General features: G+C 39.8%; 1 protein-coding gene across 1 annotated transcript in view; it reads left to right on the top strand.

Annotated features, from left to right (window-relative positions):
- The window catches only part of cdk17 (cyclin dependent kinase 17), a 93,299-nt gene that overhangs the window by 53,545 nt on the left and 27,214 nt on the right, over window positions 1-12,540 (top strand). The window contains exon 3 of the mRNA XM_060903212.1: window positions 5,740-5,904. Coding sequence (XP_060759195.1) covers window positions 5,740-5,904 — 165 coding nt within the window. The remainder of the gene's footprint in view (window positions 1-5,739; window positions 5,905-12,540) is intronic.

Genomic DNA, 12,540 nt, shown 5'->3' with positions numbered 1-12,540 from the left:
CATTTCACGATATACGATATATATCTCGATATATTTAAATCTCCTCTAAAGGACCCCATGAAATCTAACTTTTACTCTTTACTGTTTTCACTACAATCCCTGCAGATTAAATAACATTCTTGGTTAATTTTACAGGTGGTTTTCAACAACACATTTTAAATTTTCATGTTAGTGATTAATCACAATTGAGTTGAAATAAGACTATTTTTATTCAACAAAGATGTGGCACAAACTGCAAAAACAATCTTGAAAATTGCAACAAAGGGGCAATTCAATACAGAGCTGCTCAGAGCTGAAATCAATAAAGTGCAAGCTCAACACTGAGACATTTAGCCTAAATAAGAAAAGTGCTCATTCATTAAATTATTTTAAAATAATAGATCTCCAAGCTATTAACCTGACTACTGAGAACCACTGGAACATTCACAACAGAGAGAGAGAGAGATTGAGGGAGAGAAGAGAGAGATCTGCAAAACATAATTTCTCTCTTTGCACACTTTTGAACTGAATGTTTTCTGGCTCTGCCTCTCAGATGTGTATAATTCCTGTATCGCCTTCTCTGTAAAATGTCTGCGACCAGGCAACTCATATTTGGGATCGAGTGTGTTTAGTAATTTTTGGAAGCCTCGTTTTTCCACTATACTAATTGGGATCATGTCTTTGGCAATGAAGTTAGTGATCGCATCCGTTATAGAGCTCCATCTCTGACTCGTTTTCTCATATGGGGTGGCTTTGGAGAACGAGGCCGCTATGGTCGTTTGTTTAGCTTGTGGGCAAGTAGTTCGGAGTTTAAGAGACTCTGCATACTGTACCGGGTGAGTTTCAGGTGATGGAACATATTTGTAGTGCTGCTGCCTTTCGTGATGACGTTTTTTTTTTTGCACACTTTACAAACTGGCATTTGCTGTTCCACGTCCTCCTCGCGATATCCAAAAAATGCCAGTTGACTGACCCCTTACTAGTTCTTTTAGGAAGTAATTTGTCGCTGAAATTGCCAGAGCTTACACGGTAGCCTGTGCAGCACCAGCGATTGCACGAACTGAGTCAGCGCTGTAAACCGGAACCAGGAAATCTTCCCGCCGGCAGTGTTGCCAGATACTGCTAACGTTTCCCAGCTCAAAATATGTTCAAAACCCGCCAAAATGCACTTAAAACCGCTCAATCTGGCAACACAACCGAAACTAGAAAATCTTCCCGGAAGTTCCTTTCAGCACCGGGATTGGTTGGCGAGTGCGTGACGTTATTGTTTTCTTTACCCTTAGGCAGCCTCTCACGTTACTGCGTGAGGGACAGAGAGAAAACCACCGGAAAAGGTTTTAAACAAACACGAAACAAACGCAAGTCGGAAGATGACCATAAAATACTCGATAGTTACGATATAATAATTTTATGTATCGCACACAGAATTTTCGCAATATATCGAGTATATTCGATATATCGCACAGCCCTAGCTGGAGGACAACTGACTTTTTAATGGATACTTGCATAATGATGCAGGTGGCATTTAAAGTCTGTGATAAGAGCTTTAACAACAATAACAAGCTCATGAGTTCTGTCTGAGTTTAACAGGTAGCTTACCAGAGTGTTTTCCAGTCTCTGTGGACCATCCAGTCTCCAGATGTTCTTACTGAAAAAATGTAGAGAAGTTCTGCAAATTCTTTCACTCCCCTCCCAATTAATCAGACCCTATCTATTACTCTTTTTAATTTTTCAACATTTTTGTAATTTTTGGTCATTGTTGGTATTTGCACATGTGCAGAATGTATTATGGTGGGAGTTAAATTTGGATGATCCCATTCAATTTATTGCTCTGTTTAACATATTATTAACCAGAGTTGTCCTAATGGCTTTCACATATTTCTTTCTATTCTGATGTAGGTATACACATTGAGGATTTGTTTTTTTGTTTTTTTTTTTCCAGATGAACTTTCAAGCTGGTTATCAAAATCTGTTTGCAAAATTAAAAAAATTAATTGGTCCCTACAGACTACATCCAACACTGCTCTAGTTATTTAAATCTGAAATTAAAGCTAGACAACCTTTTCCATTTCATAAAATCGGTGAGATTTAGTTCCCTCTAAAATTTGGTCATTGTGAGGTGTTTATTTCTGTAATATCTCAACAAAAAAAACCCAGACCATTCTGTGGCTGGGAAGTTATTTAATTTGAGGGGATTCCTTAGCAAATAATGTGCATGAAATTGCTTGCTTTGTGCCGTCAATCAGACAGACAGAATCTGTGTGCACATGCACAGGTTTACCTTCTTCTTCTGGGTTTTACAGCAGCTGGCATCCAGTGTCGCATTACTGCCATCTACAGGTTTACCTTGACTGTGCACTAAGTGTTACATCATTCTGTCGCTAGACAAACAGCTGATCACACCAAGGTGCTCGCTGACCACTGATATTTATTAGTTTGGTCCTGCGTTTCCTTTCCTTTGCAACATAACATCTTTTCTTCTCGCTTTCTGTTACTGTAGTCGGTCTTTCATGTTTCATTTGTGTCCTCCATTTTTATCCCCTGCCCAAATGAAGTTTTGGAGGTGGATATAGAGATGGGGTCCGTCTGTCCGGTCACGTTTTCGTTTCCGGGCCATATCTTTACTGAAGATACCTTCATGAAACTTTGTATACATATCAAGGAACATGTGAACTGGTGCCTGTTACTATTTTGGATTTTTGAAGAAAAGTATCTTTCAAATTTTTACATAAATAGATTTTGACTTAGTTTCTAAGAGCAGTGTTTGTTTCCGGAGCATGTATCCAAAACTATTTGTGATTATGGATTTAAAACTTTGTATGCATGTTAACAAGGTGATGTAGATGTGCCTTTTCATACTGAGAAATTTTAATTTTTCATGTTTCCATGGAAACAGTTTCAGACTTGGTCTCTCAGGTTAGTCTTAGGGGTAGGTTTTATTTCCGGTGCAGAACTTGAAAACTATGAGTGGTATGGTCTTGAAAGTTGGTATGTGTGTTAAGTAATGTATATGTGCCTTTTGATACTAAAGAAATGAGATTTTAATTTTTACCTCACCTGGACCAAAGGTCCGGTGGGCTTATGCCATGGGCTGCTGAGGTCAGTGTAAAGAGGTAGGGTTGGTTTCTTGCAGCAGAACTTGAAAAAAATGTGACCTAATATCTTGAAACTTGGTATATCGTTGGTGTATAGACCCCTTCGCATGTTTGTAAACAAACTGACCATTGCCAGGATGCGTGCGCAGCCTGGACCCAGAAACAATGGCGCTGCCCATAGACCGGCATTATGAGCTCTGATTTATGCCAAACAATTGTCGTTACAAGATCGAGAATGCTACATAAATAAGTGAACTCTAACAAGTGGACATCGCCTACCGGATCCGCATTTAATTAAAGAGTGGACGGACGATGTTAGTAAGTTCCCTGGTATACAATGGCCAGATACTGTATATACTCGTACCTTATTGACAAGACTTCAGTGTACACCCACGAAAAACTTCGTGCCTACAAGTCTTTAGACGCATATGATTGTGCGGGCATGTACAACTTGATTAACAATGGGACATTCATATTCATTTTGTTTTAATCGAATTATGCCAGTGATGTGATGGCAATGTGGCTTTAGCTACAACAGCAAATACCAACACTAAACAGCAATTTGCAGGAGGTAATGGCATGAAAGGAATGATAGTGTAAAGAGTGCAGCTAAGAGAAATCAGAGCTGCGTAAAAAGCGAGAGGCAGAGACCAGAAATGAAACTGAACGGGGCGGGAGCTAGGTTAGAGCAGTCAACGTAAGTTGGCATTTAGAGTGAGGGCACACAATTTTACCTTTCCATCCTTGCTTTAAAATTGTGATTTTCGGCATACACAAATAATGATGGCACAAAATCTGGACTGCTTGAGTCAAGCAAGACCTCTCCTACAAACAAAATTGCATGCAAAGCTAAGTTAACATGCTAACAATATTCATTACATTGTGTAACTATGACCCAGCTAATCAGACAAACGTTACCAAAGTATTTTGCTACATCAATAAACGAAGACTAGAAAGAATAAAAAAGAAAGATTTAATAAATAGCCTGATCTTACCTGTGATTAAGTGGGCGCTGCAAACCCGCACATTTTTGATGGTGCTTTCATCCCAGTCTACACGTTTGATGGCTTGTAGCCATAGACGTCGGCGATTTTTTTTGGAATGGGTGAGATCCTGCTGGAATTCTGTACATTTTAACCCCATCACTGCTACGATTCTGACACCCGACAACACAACAACTAGGCATTTCTAAGTCTTTTTTGAGTCCAGGCTGCGCGCGCAATTTCCTCTTGCGTATGAATGACGTTTACTGCGAAGGGGTCTATAGGGCGGGGGATATAGATGACTGTCATTTGTTCGCTCCCATTTCAAATTTGTATCCCACAATGCCTTGTGCAGACAGAGAAAGACTACCATGTGATGCATGACCTATGATCTTGAATTGGGTCATGGTGAAGCAAGAAAAAATAGTGCAGAATTTAGGGCCACGTGGCCTTAAATTCATTAATTGTTCAAGTAAAAAAATAAATAAAATTGGAAGTATGTAATTTGAATTCAATAGCTTTCGGTTCACTAAACAAAAATAATTGGGTATCGGGGAAAATTCTTTTTATGACTGAAGCTTAAAATCTGAACAACAGTCTACCTTTAAGCAAGACGTTTTGAACCATTGTGGTAGCTGTACTGGCGAGTTAGCTCGTTTTATGAGGTGTTACAAGATTCTCATAGTATATGGGGTGGGAAACAGGATACTTTTGAGGGGGCACCCTTTTCTGACACATAGGACCATTGGAGCATATAACTTTCTGGTCTGTGTGTGTGGTTTAAAAAAAAAAAAAAACTCGGGTTATCTGTAATTACCCAACATTTTCATCCATTTGCCATCTTTAAGAGGAAAGCACAGAGTTGTACTGAATGCTGAAATAAGGGGGGAAATACCGTGTAAAAAGACGTGCTGTGCTGGGATCAGCTGGCTGGTGGAGTTCATGTGGCTTCGATATGTTCATTGGTAAAATGCTGTCATGGTGACTATGGACCAATCACCCAAGGCTTTCCAGATGCTGACAGTCATATCTTAGTTCAGAGGAATGTTGTCATAGCAACAGTTGTGATTTTTGGCTTTTGTGAGGATGAAGTATAATTGGTAGGTTAGGTGATCCTCTTTCAGTCATAAAATGTTTACTAGAGTCACACAGGCGGCATGGTGGTATAGTGATTAGCACTGTCGCCTCACAGCAAGAAGGTTTTGGGTTCGAGCCCAGTGGCCGACAGGGGCCTTTTTGTGTGGAGTTTGCATGTTCTTCCCGTGTCTGTGTGGGTTTCCTCCGGGTGCTCCGGTTTCCCCCACAGTCATATCTTATGCAGGTGAGGCTAATTGGTGGCTCTAAATTGACCGCAGGTGTGAGTGTGAATGGTTGTTTGTCTTTGTGTTAGCCCTGCGATGAACTGGCGACTTGTCCAGGGTGTACCCCACCTCTCGCCTATAGTCAGCTGGGATAGGCTCCAGCTTGCCTGTGACCCTGCACATGATGAGCAACTACAGATAATGGATGGACGTACTGTATAGAGTCACACACAGTGGACCTTAATTTTCATTTCACTGAAAGTTGTTTTTGTTCCATATATTTTGTACACCATTTTTTTTTTTTTAGTTCTGTGGATCAACGTGCATGTATATGAGACATGTTGCATATACTTGCTGACTTTGTTGTTGTTGTTGTTTCAGAGCCCATAGTGAGGAATGGACGGCCACCCTCATCTCATAGTATGCACTCATTCTTGCACCAGTACACGGGATCGTTTAAGAAGCCTCCTCTCCGCCGGCCTCACAGCGTCATTGGGGGCAGCTTGGGGTCCTTCATGGCCATGCCACGCAATGGAAGCAGACTCGGTAATCCACCAATCCTCATCTCCAGTATATGGATTATAGTAATTGACTTTCTCTTACCCCACCACACACACCACCATTCATGTTATACACGCATGTAGTCTACTGAATCACATTCCTTGAAGGAAGATGAGATTTAACATATTAAATCAGTCAGTGGTTATGGCCAGTGCGGCCACAATACATCACATGCTTCTTCTCAAAGGAACACCAGAATATTATGTCATAACATTCAAACAAGAACATCTACATTCCACTCTGAGGATGTTCACATGCATGGGCTGTAAAGTAACACTGCACTACAGTGTATATTTGAACAATAAAAATGGGCCATATACATAAATTGTCGTGTGATGTAACTGGAATGTTAAGTTATTTACTGTGGCTATAGTAGGCTAGTATAGACAGATTCTTCATCTTGGAAAGTGGGGCTTAATGGTTTAATGATTTTACGTATGTAATTATATTAATAGCCTAATTTCAGAGTTCTGTGAAGAATCCCGTCCTATGTAAACGTACTAAAATGTAAACGTGAGCTCATGAGAGGTGATCACATGAGTTTAGTTGTTACTTGATAAGTGATTTGTCAGAGAAGCTCAGTAAACTGTCATGCATTCATTTCAGGTCAAGTTAATGTAGGAAGAAACCTTTTCAGAAGGCTTTAACATACAGCACTGAATGTCTGGTACTGCTCTGAAAAGTAGCATAGCAGTTGGAATTCAGTTAAACTAAACACTAATTTTGAAGGCAAGACGTGAGCTATGTACCGCACATGTTTACATGCAAAATGGTTTGCCAAGCCTAATGAATTCTTGCTAATTGTAGATTTTGAGTGATTGGTTTACATGTCCCCTAAATCTAAAGGCATGAGGAATTTGATGTGCATCATATTGTTTTTTGATGTATATCCCATCAGTCATCTTGTCTTAGAGTATTTAAAAAGCATGAGCATTGTTTTCCTTGAAAGACCAGTGTTTCATGGCCAGCTTGTCACAATAAATATTAGAGGTTTAAACAGCTGATTTTTGCTTTTTCTCTCCATACTGAACTTTAATATGGGCTTTTGGTCGCAAGGTAACACACAGTTTTTTGTGCAGGAATGCTATGGCCCTTTTCCACTACCCTTTTTCAGCTCACTTTAGCCCGACACGGCTCGCGTTTCGACTACCTCAGAACAGCACGACTCAGCTCGCTTCAGCCCTGCTTAGCACCCAAAACTAGCACGGTTTTGGAGTAGGGCTGAAGCGAGCCAAACCGAGCCGAGTGGGGCTAGGGGCGTGAGGAGATACTCCCCTGTGCACTGATTGGTGAGGAGGAGTGTCCACACACGCCCCGCGAGCACGCTGGGATCTGTAAACACCGTAAACCCGGAAGGAAGAGAATTACGAATTACGAGAATTTCTGAAGCCATATGCGCCTCGCCTCATCTATACGCTCTTGCCAGTATCTGTTGGCGTTGTCGGTGACAACAAGCCACAGCACCAAGACCAGCAACACTAACGACTCCATGTCCTCCATTTTTATTGTTTACTATCCGGGTCGTGAGACTACCGCTTAAAAGGTCACTGATGTCACTGTTTGTGCCGCTTAACGACATCACGTGACGTCCACCCACTTTCGCTAACTCCACCCAATGTGTCCACCCACTTCCAGCCAGCACGGTTCAGCGCGGTTGTAGTCGAAATGCAACTCCAGCAGCCCCACTCAGCTCGACTCAGCCCAGCTCAGCACGGCACGGCTCAGCCCAACTCAGCCGCGTTGGTAGTGGAAAAGCGGCACTAGACAATGTGTGCACACATCAAGTTAATTAGCAAGACTAGTTAGCTAACCAGTGCTCTGCAAACATTAGATCATTAGAATAAAAAATAGATTGCTAAATTCAGCTGAGCATGTAAAGTTGTGCAGTTGTGTTGTTGTAGGCTGACCAATTTTACAAGTGTATAAAAAAAGCTAATATAAAATTAGGTCCTACCTAATAGTGGAGCTTCCATTCAAATGGAAACAAACAACATGCAACAGATGTACTTTGATGCGTTTCAATTTTATCACGAAGATAAATTTCTCCAAACTCGCATGTATATTATTATTTTTATTACTATAAACTACAGTGTGCTTTAGGGATTTATAGCAAAATGTTTTGAAAACAAAAGCTACACGATTCATGAAAACACTGATTGACTGGATTCAGGTCAACTTGTCAGATCCTGAAGGATTTCGCAGTAATTTCAAAATCAGCATCACTATTTAGAATTAAATTCCTACAACTCATCATTTTTATTAATTCATTTTTTGCACATTTTCTTTCTCTTTCAGCTTGTCACGTTTCTTGTGAAAGATTTCTTTGCCTTTCTCTAGCTCTTTCACATTTTTGTTTTATTTTTATTTTCCCTCCCCTTTCTTCCTCTGTCAAAACTTTCTCTTCCCGGTTTTGACTTCATCTTTCTCTCCTTGGCTAACTTGTTCTGACATCTTTGTAAAGTTTGTATTAAAGTTTGTAAAAATGATTTTGTGCTGTTTGAGTTGTCCTCGGTGAAAAAACACGATAAATATGAAATTATCTGTAGACAAAAATAAGCTATGTAGGCGCACTCGCGCTTCTAGTTCCCGCCAAAATCAAACAGCCAATCAGAATCTCGAGGGGCACGGACGGATGGATGGACACGGCTGGGATCCATGTGTGTCCATGAGAAATCAACTCGAAGGGAAACCTTTTTTTTTTTTTTTTAAAGTATGGAGCTTCACTACAAGTCCTAATATGTTGTGGCCTTGTAAGACCATGGTGCTGGAGAACTGGCTTCAGTATCTGGAGTGTTTTTTCTGAATCTATTCTTTTTAACATACTTAAATGGATTGTCTTTGGATATTCAATTTGGATTGAACTTTACCAGCTTACTTTAGTTGTTCAGATGCAAAAGAAAAAAGGGGGAGAAAAAAGGGTGATGTGTACACTAACGCCGTTACCAGTTCTAAGAGGTAAATAATTATCCTAGCTTGCTGTCTGTATTTTTTTAATTTATTTTTTTAATCAGCAATAAAAAAGTTTGATTTGACTCTGCCCAGGAAGACATTTCGTTGCCTTTGCTGTAGCTCCGGAAGCAGTAAATCAAGAAACAAGGTGCTGCTTGTGTGTGATTTGACGATATGCATCCACAGTTAAACTAGGATGTTGCGTTGTGTGCTGGTGAATGTCCCAAAACTAACACTGGAATATTGCCAGTTAAATTTACATTTTTTTATAAAAAATTTCATTAAAATGCTTATTCTTTCTTTTCAAGATGATTGTTCGTATTTATTTTTCTCACTTGTCCTCTGAGCTGCAGTCCGATTTTTACTTCCCGACCAATCACTGTCATTTTCCTAAAAACCGTTATTAGCTTTTTCAAGATTGCCTCAATGATCACTGAAAGGTCCTGGCAACACTTCAAAAGTAGTGTGCGTCCTGTAATATTGCATGTAAAATGGGCACTGGGGTTTGAGGGAGCAAAAAAATAGTGTGAAGGCATTCTTACAGAGTTCAAGACTTGGTATGTATACTTGCTTTGTGAGCCCAGAGGCTATTTGAAATGTATGTATTATAAACTGTGGCCAAGAAGCTCTTGTTGAGTCTCGGAAGGGAAAAAGTCAGGGACTCTGGGTTTATATGTGCATGTGACCTAATGGTTTATCAGTGCCACTTTTTTTTAGTACAATGGCTCTCTGTAAGGCGCTTTACATTGTTTTATCTGATGCTGAAGTGTTCTGTATTTGGTTTAAAAAAAAATAAATAAAATCAGTGTCCCTGAGTAACAGACCTTTTGGCTCCTTGTGAGGTTGTTATTCAGTTCCTGTGTGTATCAGTAGCTGAAATCTGGTTCTTGTGAGAGAATTTCAGTCAGTGTGAGCATGGTTACGTTAACAGGAAATGACTCAGAAGGCTGTTTGAAGGTGAGGCAGCAGGAAGTTTGTCACAGCCATTCTGTTGCTTGCAAAGTGTGTTGGTGTGTGGTTTCCCCTCCTGCAGACATTATTGAAAAGAGACTGACATGTCAAGACGTGCTTGACGCTTACAAAGCTATTATCATCGGTTACCTTTGATGTTGGAAAAAACATGGCACACACACATGAGAAACTGAGATGTACACCACTTCTAATGTCAATATTTCTCTAGTTTGTAATGTCAATATATTTCTAGTTTGATGGCATGAGAGCTGAGAGAGGGTTGACCTACTTATATGTTCTTGGTAGCTACCATACAACACCTGAGAAACCACAGCAGCATGTATGCTCAACAGAAAAAGAGGACACCGAGGAATGTTGGAAGGCTTCTTGTAGAAGACCTGGCTAAGTAATTGAGAGTTCCTTGTATAAAAGTATAAAAACTGAGCACAAGGTCAATAGGTCTTGGTTAAGAGTGAGAAACATTGATAACTAGTGATTAAAACATCTATCTGTCTGTCTGTCTGTCTGTATTTTATTTATTTATTTTTTTGTTATTCCATGAAATCGAATCGTACATGTAGCCGACCAGGGGCATAGCACCGAGTTAGCTATAAGCCATGTATGACGAGATTGTGAGTGGAGTAACTGTTTTATTCCGTCCACGTTCACTGGATTTTGAGAACTTGAGCATTTTTATTTTTTGCAAATTCGATAAATAAAAACTATACAAAACATCCGACAAAATAATTTCTGCTTAGAACGTAAACAAACCGGTAAAATGACAGTAGCAATTTGTGAAAAATGCTATAATTCTTGAAAAATAAAGATGTGCCCTTACCATCAAATAATTTTATTCCATATTTTGTTGCCTTTTGTATTTTTGGGAGGTTTCTTTAGGGGTTTTTTGGTGGTTGGCAAACCAACTTAAAGGTGCTTTACCGCCACCGATTGGTCTGGCATGTGGAACGGGAAATATTGAGGGGGAAACAAGCAAAGAGCTATATTCTTTTAGCTATTTGTTACTTTTAAATGCTTGATAATTTGGGGGGTTTTGTTTTCGAGTAGAGTTTTTTTTTTTTTTTTTTTTTTTTCCTTCTTCCTTGGTTAGTTCAGCAACATGCTCCACTATTTTGTTTTTCTCTACTCATGGTATATAGGCTGATATCCTAGTAGTAGAGTCGCCAATCAGAGTGTGTGATTGCTCATATCCAATGAATGTGGCTAGAATAGAAAAAAATTAGTTTATGCTGTAGTGGTATGCCAAAATGGATATATAAAAATAAAACACACGCGCACGTCCTCTTTTCTCACTTCTAATTGGCTTCACCCATTACTGTGTGGTCTCAGTGAAACAGCTGCCTTATCATGCTGGGCTCCTGTCCTCTCATCTCCTCTCCTGTCTCCTCCCTTCCCCTCTGGGTGTAATAGGAGATGAGGAAAGGGTAGCTGGATGCTGTAATGGCTGCCCCTGAGGTTATGCACTCTTTTTGGCCATCCTTTGGATAAAAGGTGGGAACTTTTTTTTTTTTTTTTCCTCAGATAAAAAGCGCTTGATAAAAGTGCTGCTCACGATCACAGCGGCCACACATTCATGTCATCAATCTGATTTTGCCACCTCGAAAGCATGGTAACTTCTCGTTCCCTCCCACACGACTAAATGCACAGCAGGTTGAATGAGTTGGCCTTTTTCCTCATCCCTGCTGTCTGATGTGTGTGAGATGCAGAGATGAGAGATTTCTAAAACCCTGATTATACCAGAATTTCACCATTTGGTCAGCACCAATAAGCAGCGTTGTGCTTTTATGCAAGAGAGATGGTCTGAGGACATGGATAAACACCACACACACGCACGCAAGCATAAGATCATCTGCACAAAACGACGCAAGTTTTATCCTTTCTCTGAAAGGTTTCCGGTGTGATCCACAGAAAATGTCCCTCTGAACAAGTGGTGTTTTCTGCTTTGAATGTATGATTTTATAAAATTGCCAATGCATTAGAGTGAATGTAGTAATTTGAGACATGCTTTGGAACATAAAAGAATAATGGCAAATCTCTAATGGTTATACAGGCGGAGTGCAAGTGAATGTGTACACAGGCCTTTTTTTTTTTTTTTTTTAATAAATTGTGTTTAAGTAGGAATGAGGGGGGAAAAATAAGGTCCTTTTTCTTAATTCCAAGGTTGGGGAGCACACACATGCTTGTATTGTTGCCCAAATCAGTGCCATCAAAGAAGCCTTTATTTGTCACATGTACACTCATGCACAGTGAAATTCCTCCTCTGCATTTAACCCATCTTGAAGCAGTGAACACATGCATGCACATACAAGTGAGCGCACGAACACACCCAGAGCAGTGGGTAGCTACAGTGATGCTTGAAAGTTTGTGAACCTTTTAGAATTTTCTAGATTTCTGCATAAATATGACTTAAAACATCAGATTTTCACACAAGTCCTAAAAGTAGATAGAGAACCCAGTTAAATGAGACAAAAATATTATACTTGGTCATTTATTTATTGAGGAAAATGATCCAATATTACATATCTGAGAGTGGCAAAAGTATGTGAACCTTTAGGATTAGCAGTTTGAAGGTGAAATTAGTTAGGTGTTTTCAATCAATGGGATGACAATCAGGTGTGAGTGGGGGCACCCTGTTTTATTTAAAGAACGGATCTATCAAAGTCTGATCTTCACAACACATGTTTTGTGGAAGTGTATCATGGC

Source organism: Neoarius graeffei, chromosome 21 (genome assembly GCF_027579695.1).
Source record: "Neoarius graeffei isolate fNeoGra1 chromosome 21, fNeoGra1.pri, whole genome shotgun sequence".
Lineage (NCBI taxonomy): Eukaryota > Metazoa > Chordata > Actinopteri > Siluriformes > Ariidae > Neoarius > Neoarius graeffei.
This window is presented reverse-complemented; position numbering and strand designations above follow the sequence as displayed.